At 39.0% G+C, this 10,223-nt stretch overlaps 1 protein-coding gene across 3 annotated transcripts in view; it reads left to right on the forward strand.

Moving 5' to 3' along the window:
- Positions 1-6,740, forward strand: part of COL12A1 (collagen, type XII, alpha 1) — a 120,905-nt gene extending 114,165 nt beyond the window's left edge. For 2 of the 3 annotated variants that reach the window (XM_011942947.1, XM_011942948.1), the window contains 4 exons: positions 700-888; positions 1,817-1,885; positions 3,327-3,497; positions 4,517-6,740. In XM_011942947.1, the coding sequence (XP_011798337.1) occupies positions 700-888; positions 1,817-1,885; positions 3,327-3,497; positions 4,517-4,527 (440 nt within the window). In that variant the 3' untranslated portion in view covers positions 4,528-6,740. The remainder of the gene's footprint in view (positions 1-699; positions 889-1,816; positions 1,886-3,326; positions 3,498-4,516) is intronic. The other variant, XM_011942946.1, reaches the window with a different exon arrangement.
- The last annotated feature ends 3,483 nt before the right edge of the window (positions 6,741-10,223 follow it).

The raw sequence follows: 10,223 nt of genomic DNA on the forward strand, positions 1-10,223 counted from the left end.
GTGAAGGTTGTTTTTGGTAGGAAACTCTGGCCTCTCTGTTTTCCACAGGCTCTTCTTATTCTATAAGGCCTGTTAACTAATGAAGCTCAGTACCTACAGACTGGTGTGGGCCTTAAACCCAGAACTCGCTCTTTGAGAAGGCTTAATCAATGTTTTTCATCGTGTGGTACTGAGGAACACCTGCCTTGGAATCACCGATGTTGCTTGTTAGAAGTGGGAGTTCCTGCACCATGTCCTAAGCTTAGTGAATCATTGTCTTTGGAGATAAGGCCCAGAAATCTGGATTTTTCAAGTTGCCCCACAGGCAATTCCAGTTTGCACTGAACCCTGATTATCATTGCCTTAGCTATACAGACAATTGTAGAATTATCTAATTATAAAAAAGGTTTTCTTTTGAGTGATGTCACCTGGCAAACCTCAAGACTTTATTTCAGAGCCATATTAAACTTTAACAACCTTTTATATTTGTAGTAGTGTTTGTGGCTTATAGGTCAGCATTTTGTGGAAACAGTTATTTATCAGGGACTATTTTGTCCTGGATGATTAGACTGTCTTAATTTTATTTTTAGGATTCTAATTAGATTGTTTTCTGGAAGGGGTGCAGAATGGAGATGGATTTCACTAGACACTAAAACAGTTTCACTCTCTCATCCCTCCTTTATTGCATTTCTTACTAACAAGCCTTATTTCTACTTGTAGGTCAGATGAACAGATTCAATCAGATGCTGAATCAGATTCCAAATGATTACCACTCCAGTCGCAACCAGCCAGGTCCGCCGGGTCCACCGGGACCTCCTGGCAGTGCAGGAGCCAGAGGAGAACCTGGACCAGGGGGGCGGCCAGGCTTCCCGGGCACACCAGGGATGCAGGGACCCCCTGGGGAACGAGGTAGGCATTTCTGGCTTCTGTATTGCAATAAAGGAAGGAATTTGCAAACGTAGGAGCTGGGACAGGTTGAAGGCATCTGGAAGGTGACCTAGGCAAACTGCTTTCACTAGTCTTGTTTGGACAGCCTCAGAAGAGCTGTCAGGCAACTCACAGGCCATAGGGATCCATGTCTTAGAAAAATGGCATGTCTTTATCAGATCTCAGATAATGCTATTTTCTGACTTTTGTTGTTGTTAATGGAAAACCTCTATCTTGGCAAACTAAATCAGCTACCCAAATCTTATTACCCTCTGTGACCGTGGCAAGAGTCAAGCAGCAACTGAATGTTCTTAGGCAGCCCTAGAGTTTTAGATCTAACTTATTTTGGTTCCTTTATTCAGGGTCTGGCATTGATCTTGTATGTTTGTTTGACTCTAATTTCATGGTGTAGATAAGTGCAGTTGAAGGAAAAGCAGAAAAATAGGACTATTTGATTCCAAATATTTCAGGACTCTGGGTACCCACTTTTGTCAAAGGAGTACTTACTATTCTAGAGAAAACCTACATGTTTCTATAATTCTGCTAGTTTGGCTGCTGTACTAATAGGGCTACTAAAGACAAAATACCTTTAATATGTTTTTCAATGAGATATTATAACTATTTCTTCAGGATTATTGTTCCTAGTTACTATTTAAAAATATATTAGACATGTTTGTTTGCTTCAAATAATTTTTCCCCTGCCTTGTAGCCAAATTTTTTCTCGGCCATGAATCTAGAATTACACAAATGTCTAGAAAGAACTTGGCTTAAAGAGTGAACTTCTGTGAAAAATTAGGTTCTGCTTTCACTAAGGAAATGAATTACTTGAATCAAATATTACCAGTTAAGATGAAAATTACATGTTTCCAGATAATTTTTCCCCTATGTTTCTCTTTTTCTCCTTCCTTAGGTTTGCCAGGAGAGAAAGGTGAAAGGGGTACTGGATCTCCAGGACCTCGGGGGCTGCCTGGACCCCCAGGTAGGTTTGCTAGCACGTTAAACAGGCTAAGAGTATCAATACTGAGAGGGCACACCATCCCGAAGAGATTCACAACTTCATCCTGTTATTCTTTTTTTTTTTTTTTGAAATGGAGTCTCGCTCTATCGCCCAGGCTGGAGTGCAGTGAGGTGATCTTGGCTTACTGCAAGCTCCGCCTCCTGGGTTCACACTATTCTCCTGCCTCAGCCTCCCGAGTAGTTGGTACTACAGGCGCCTACCACCAAGCCCACTAAATTTTTTGTATTTAATAGTAGAGTGTTAGCCAGGATGGTCTTGATCTCCTGACCTCGTGATCTGCCCGCCTCGGCCTCCCAAAGTGCTGGGATTACAGGCATGAGCCACCACTCCTGGCCAACTTCATCCTGTTACTAGAGCTTCAAGCATTCTTATTACCATGGCATATGTTCTAGCAAGAAGTTCAACCTCCATAACTTCATTTTCATGTTCCCTTTGTTAAAGAAATGATTATATTAGGCATTAACTATAACATTAATATATGATGAAGTGAATTTTAGTGACACAAAGGGTTGCTATTTCCTCTCTCTCCTTCCCTCCGTCCCTCCCTCCCTCCGTCCCTCCGTCCGTCCCTCCCTCCCTCCCTCCCTCCCTCCTTCCTTCCTTCCTTCCTTCCTTCCTTCCTTCCTTCCTTCCTTCCTTCCTTCCTTCCTTCCTTCCTTCTTTCCTTCTCTTTTCCTATTTTGTTTGACCTTATAGCCTTTACAGATGGTTATATTTCCTGTTTTTTCCAGTAGTCTTCAATATAGGGCTATTAGACTGAGAAAACTTAGCCTCACTAAAAGGCCTGATATATTGGTAAATTTCATTCACTGTTCTCCCAAAAAACTTTTATATTTTGGAAAGGAATACTAGTTGTCTGATGCATTTTGTTTACTAGGTTGTAAATGATTTCTTTTTTCATTATAAGGCACATGATACCCTTGCAACCAAGGACAGCCCTATGACTAAATCATTCCATTTATGTTAACTATATTGATCCAGAAACAACATTGCTTCGCATAGTCTGGAGGTGTGGAGCAGACACTGCCCTCTTTTGATGGCAGCTCAATGTGGCTGCCTAACAGAGCTGTTTCCTTCAGGTGCTCTTTTCTCTGTGAGGGTGGGAGCAAACCAAAGAACTCACTGATATCTCTGGTTTGGCTGAATTCTTATTAAAACAGGTTTTCTGTGATAAAATATTTAAAGTAGTAGATTTTTGGCATTAACTCTGATGAGTCATTGGTAAGAAAGTTCCATCACACCTTGGTTCATATTGGGTATTTCTTAAGGAAACATTTTCTTACCATACAATAGTAAATTGTCTAATCTTGAGGTAGTAGAGGTGCCACTTAAAGTACTGGTTGCTACCTCAGGAGTTGTATTTGACAAGAGGGGAAATACATTTGTTTTAACTCCACACTAGGTCCACAAGGAGAATCCAGAACAGGTCCACCAGGGTCCACAGGTTCAAGAGGTCCCCCTGGCCCCCCTGGCCGTCCTGGAAACTCAGGTATCCGAGGACCCCCGGGTCCTCCTGGATACTGTGATTCGTCTCAGTGCGCCAGCATCCCATACAATGGGCAAGGCTATCCAGGTATGTTGTTGCTATTGTAGGAACTCCAATTCACCTAAAGCAAAGAACTTTATGGAAATGAAGTTCCTTAGGCTTGAAGGAAGGTTGATTTGAAGATGTCTTGAAGATAACAACTCTTTCAGTTCTGACTGTATATAGTAAGAGTGTTCGCTACCATAGCATACAACATTATTTCACTGTTAGGATTGAATTATTTTCTTTTTTCCCCATGTTTCTGCATTTACCAAATCACATCATAAACCTCCCCTTATTTCTCTTGGGACTTCAAAGCCTGCTAGCAATTGGCTTTTTTTTTTCTTTTCCCAAAGATTGGGAACAGGGATTTGTTAAACACAACTGTAAAATGCCAAGAATATGTATTTAAAAATTGTTTTGGAAATCTAATTTATAGGCAAACTATGTGATAATATGGTGTAGATGACTGAACATAGTTAACTGTCCCATACTAGCCATAGAATTAATACTTATAAAATATGGGACTTAATAATTGTTTGAAAAGATTGCTAATGAAATTCTAGTGTTTGACAATTGTAGAGGGCAGAAGTCTCCTATACCTGATTTTGTGGGATGTGAGGACTGGGGAGATACGCCAATCTGGAAATAAGATAGTCATGCTGTGGTCGATGGCTACCATTTCATTAGTGCACCCTCAAGCATCTTGCAAATTTTAAAAATGATACCGCTGTTTGATATGATTTGCTACTTTCAAATAGTGCATGAGTAGTTGAATATCTAAATATCTATATATCTATATATTTAAATGCATAATTACATATGACCAAAAGTAATAACAAATGTTAATGTATATTTCATGCAACCCATTCACAGAATTGCAATTTAATTCTTTATAAAATAAATTTAAATTACCACCTCCTTATGGGATGTGAGAATAACTAAAAATATATGGATATATATATATATATATATACTTTAACCATTACATACGTAGATGGATGTGTATTTATATTTTTTACTTAGTCATTCAACTTTTAAAAACTATCATCTTTGACCTGTTTCAGGTTCCGGCTAACACATTTTCTAAGTCGCCAGTGCTGCTTACAGTTTGAATACATGAAAATCCTGTTTCTGAGATGTTTGCGCACGTGCTTATTAGGAAATGAGTCTGTATGGAAATCTCACCACAGATAATGGTTAACGAACTGGGTCGACATCACAAAGGAGGGTGGAGACTCTTTTTACTAACTTGAATGAGACAAAAGCAGTGGTGTCAGTTTATAAGCCTGATGCATTTCAGTAATAATGTAGAAAAACATTATTTTAAAAAAGTTCCAACACACAGCCATGAGGAGCCTCAGTTGTGAAAGAGGTGCATAATAAAACTACTAACCAGAGGAGACTATGCCATTTTAAGAAAAACAATTAACCTGGTTAAAGAGAAATGTCTTATGTAAATAATAAACTAATTGTGGCTTGTAAATGATTTGTATGTGATCCTGTCGACTAAAATCACTTAACAATTCTACAATAAGCTTCTGCATCAAAGCCTGCCGCTTGCTCTATGCCGGAATAACACCAAATGGAATCTCCTCATCTCTTGCTTGTTAGCGATGTGTCTGATTCAGGGCATCTGTCTCTGTTACTTTTTTTGTTCGTGTCCTCTCATTTGGGTTTTGTAACTGCAGTTTTCAAACCAAGGTTTAAAATCACCTTTTCTTCCTGTTTTGCTGTAGTCACTGGTGTTCCTCACCCACCAGCTGTAACTCAGTTTGTGTGAGGTACAGCCACAGAAGATGTCATGTACTGTATATTACCTGGTGATAGTTGCTTTTCACCCCCGAGTTCAGTTTCTAGGAGCCAATAAAACTTCCCCTCACCTCCTCATCTTTCCAAGTTGTTCTTTAAATTGAGGAGTTTGAAGGCATGAACAGTTACTTGGGGATTTGTGAAAATCCTACTTAGGTACTGCGTTTACAGTTCTTTGGTCCAGTCTCTGACCCTTCCCAGGTGTTTGTGCAATGATTGTATTTACTGCTGGAGTTTTGAAGGTTTTTTTTTTTTTTAAGGTAGTGCCATTTCATTATTTGATTATCACCAAATTCTCTGGAAGTAATTGGAACATTGTAACTTATTTATAGTTATGAGATTAAGACTGGAGTGCCATCACCGCGGGTGATGATTTAGCTTTTGCTGTGTGTGTGTGTGCCTTCCAAATCATGCCATAACTGTAATGTTGAATCGGACAGAGCCTTATGTGCCCGAGGGCGGGGCCTACCTGCCTGAGCGCGAGCCCTTCATCGTGCCTGTGGAGCCCGAGCGGACCGCGGAATATGAGGACTACGGCGCAGACCAGCCTGCAGAAGAGACTCCTGAGCCCCGCGGGCGCTGGCGGCGCGCCCTGCCCCACGGACCCGGGCAGTGAACCAGAGACCACGCGCCGCGCCACGAGGCTGGGGGGAGGTGTTGAAATTCTCATTTACAGGTCAGATAGAGCAGTGTACGTCTTTTCTGCGGTGTTTCTTCCAGCGTTGTTCATCCTGGAGTACCCTTTCTGATTGTAGAGAACCTTGTTTCTGCAGGAAGCCTAGCTCCAAGCACGCAGTCTGTAGACATTTTTGCCTTTGCCCTTGAAATGCTTGCAAAATACTTTGTTCACAAAAGCTGCAAAGACAGAACATGCCGTGTGCCTTTAGTTAGCACAGCGGGCAGCCTCAGTGAAACTCTTAGGTTAAGCAGTAAGTTCTGGAACCCAGAGCTACTGAGTATTTCGAGCGGGCAGTTTATCTTTTGCTATACTTATTTGCAATTCAATTACACCACTATTCAAATAATTCCCCTCCTAAAACCAAAAAGGAGGGAAACGTCAACTCCATTGCAATTATTTATCTTCCTCTTCTATCTCTGTTATACACCGGGGCATAGAATGCTCGTATACATCTCTTTAACAACCACAAACCTTAAGCCATGTAGATGAAGTTAATGCATCAACGGGATACAGTTCCATATTGCCTTAAACCTCCTTGTTTTAGACACACTAACATTTATGCCCAATTGCAGATTATTCTGCAGAGATGGAATTGCATGTTTGTGTTGTATATTTAGTATGAACTTTTTTCAGAATATAATATTTCTTAGTTATCAAAAGCAGTTGGAAAACGTTTGCAAGACTATGAACATAGAATTGCTGCTTTTATATTTTAACTGCAGATTGTGAATTTCACTGCCTTATATTATTTATTTCTGAAACAAAAGAGGCATTTTTCAATAAAACTACTGAAAATTTGACATGGCATGTTTCTTTCTTTGAAGGGCCTTTTGGACTGCCTCAAGTGGTTGTTACAACAAACAAGTTCATATCCTTGGATACGGTTACAAATCTTGCTAATACTATTAAATTATGCTAAATAACTTTAGATTTTTAATGATATGGTGAAGTCATAGAAAGAGAGTGGTGAGAGCCTTAAAAAGCCCAACAGATTCCAAAGGCTTTATTAGGAATATAGAGGATGTGTGGGTTGGTAGAAAAGCAACTACGTATCCTAGGAGACGCCAAACAACCAAATAATCTCTAATAAACCCACATGATTTCATATGCATTTAATCACTTTTCTATACCATACTTAACCCAAAAGCATGTTTAATTGCTAGAAGGAAAATTCCTTAATGGAAAATTTTACATTTAGCGATGCCTTCCTTTTCCACTTACAAATGCAATAAAACCATTCTAAATATCAAGAAAAACAATGTAAATGTCAGTTTGAAAGAACCAATATCAATTGAAGAGAGAGGAGTAGTGATAGGAAGTTTTCCACAGAGCAAAACATCTGAATTAAATACCTCCTGGAGATGAGGATCAAAACGAACAGATGATACATGAATGCATTACATTTAGGAGGCATCAAGCAGGTTGCTAAACTCAGTATCATTCACTTGTAATTCCCAACACGTGCACTTTTAAAGCTAGAAGATACTACCAAGACTATCCCAGTCCAACCCAGTTCTTTTGCTTTGCTGGGAAGAAACAGACTGCTAATTAATATCAGAACAAGATTAAGACTCTGGGCCTTGTGATTCTTAATCTAGTTTATCACTAGATAGCCTCCCCTACTCCCATCTTCTTACTCTCTGGGCAGGAGTTTTCAAACTTCCAAGTTCTATCAATTTATTTTGATTAGTTTCTGATTCACTGGGGCTTCTGATGCTCCTTGAGGAAGAACATGTGTATCAAGAGCCTGAAGATGGGTGGGTCCTCAGCCGCTGACCCCGTGGAGTCCCAGGGCCACGTGGATTCAAGGCATGAAGAAATTGTACTTTCTCTCATTGGCTAGATGTGGGTTTGATTCTTGATATTGGCAATGCACTGATTAACCACTTTCTATTCTGTTCTGAGAACTCGGGGCCGAGGCAATCCAAACCAGGACTAAGCACAAAATTAATAACTAGGTGAGATGCTTATTGTGATGTTTATTTTCATAGTATATTTACTTCTTAATTATGTTGCTGGATTCTGTGTTAAAATTATTTTTATAATCCTTGATTGAGCACATACAGACTAAACAATGGGGAAAAGAGGACAGATAGTCTGTCTTTAAAAACTCACGGAAAAACTACAAGAAATCTAACACATAGGTGCTGGTTTATTTATCCAAGCTTTTTTTGAGAAGAATACAGAACAACTTGAAACACTTTTTCTAGGCTTTTCCATTTGGAAGCATTATAAGAAATTCCTTGTGTGTAATGTATATTTGGAACTAGGGCTTTCATTTTTCAGAAATTTATTTCAGCCTGAAATAAATGTGGGGAGAAGTTGTAGCTTCTAATGAAGTCTATAGTGGGAATGATTTCAAAATTTACAAATAGCATTTATATGGATCCTAATTTCTGAGTATTTTATAGACTATTTGTACAATGACTTAGCAAGTGTAACAGAAATTTGCATGTATATTTTCTTAAGTACATGAGCACCCATTTTTGAGTCTATACAGAATTTTGCTGCCTGGGCAGTTGCTCAAGCTTACATTTTATTTTTTGTGCAAAAAAGGTCAATATTTTGTGCAAAAAAGGTCAATATTTGTTATTCATTATATCTATTGCAAATAGATGTAATAACAAATATTGTATCAATATTTGTTATTCATTATATCTATTGCACTGCATTTGGCACGTACAATTCTTCCTCATTTGGTTTTAATCATCATTTCTCTGTAACAAAAAGGCATTTGTGATTATACTGTCCTCATGTGGTCTGCCTCGTAAACACTAGCTAGTTATATACAAAATTGCTGCAGTGACTTTTATTTTCCAAGGCAATATTTTAAATACAAAGTAATATTGATCCTTAAGTTATCTTACACCTGTAGTCAGAAAATGGATTTAGCTCTGAATATCTATTTATGTAAACATTTATTAGCTTTTCCATTCTTAGATCAGGCTGCTGAAGGCTATTGGGAAAAAAAATCATATGGACTAGCTTTTAGAGAATAACCTGTGTTTCCTTTCTCTAACCCTGATCTCTTGCCCAGTTCTATCTCAGTATATTCAGCTGTACTGCCTACCCCTCATTGAGTTCTACAGACACCTCAAACTTAACACATCTGGTATTTATTAGGATTAAGTTCAGCTGTGAGTAACAGAAAGCTACAAAATTATAGTGGCTTAAAGAAGTAGAAATGTCTTTATATCTCATGTTTGAGAAGTCAAGGAACCAGGCTCTTTCTATCTTGCTGCTCTGCTTTCTGTGATTTCCATGGCCAAGTTAGGCTTATGGTCCAAGGTGGTTAATAGAGCTGTAGCTGTTATATCCATATTCCCCGGCAGGAAGGAGAAAGAGGTGAAGAAAATGCTTTATCTTTTAAAGACACCTCCTGGAAGTTGCAAACACAATTTATATTACATACCATTCGCCTCAACTTAATCATTTGGCTACATTTAGCCATAAGGGAAATGGGAAATGTTATCTTTATTCTGGATGGCCATGTTCTCCCTGAAAATCAGCTACTCTGTTGCTATGTAAGAGGGGAAATGACAAGTGGAGGTAAACTCAAGGCTTTAGTCTTTCATGCAATGTCCAGATCTGAACATTTGTCTCCATAAATATAATTTTCCTCCATTGTCCCCACCAACCACTAAGTTACTCAGGCTAGAAATTTGAGAGCCCTTGGAAACTTCCTTCTTTTACTTCTCACATCCAATTAAGTCTAGCTGATTGAGCTCCTACATATCTTAATCATCTCATTACTACTCAGTTTCAAACCCTTGAGATTTCGTGTCATGACTATAATTCATAGTTTCTTGAATGGTCTGCCTTCCCATAGCCTTGAATCCCCTTAAAAAAAGTCTTCTACACAGCTGTCAGGGTGATTTATCTAAAATGCAAGCCTGACTCAACAATGTCTCCTGCTCAATATTCTTCAGGTGGCATACAGATTTCCCTGCAAATCTTGACTCTGCCAATATCCTATTCCTCCTCTCTCACCAACTTTCCCACTGGACCACCTAGAATTCCTATTCCATTATTATCAAACATCTCCAAATCCTGAGCCTCTACAGTGAACAATCCCAGCACCTCTTGGATTGACTCTGGAAATACTGTAGAGACTTTTTATGCCTCCCAAAGTTGGTAGGTGGGGACATGTTCTCTTCACTTCTCAGTGCTGTTTCCAGACCAATAAATCTTCCTCCTCCTACAAAAAGCCTTTATCATTGGAGGCTCACAGCTAACTTCACATCATTGTAACCTATTTACTTTGCAACGTAGTAGCTGATTTT

This window comes from Colobus angolensis, unplaced genomic scaffold, assembly GCF_000951035.1.
Source record: "Colobus angolensis palliatus isolate OR3802 unplaced genomic scaffold, Cang.pa_1.0 Scaffold213, whole genome shotgun sequence".
NCBI classification, from domain to species: domain Eukaryota; kingdom Metazoa; phylum Chordata; class Mammalia; order Primates; family Cercopithecidae; genus Colobus; species Colobus angolensis.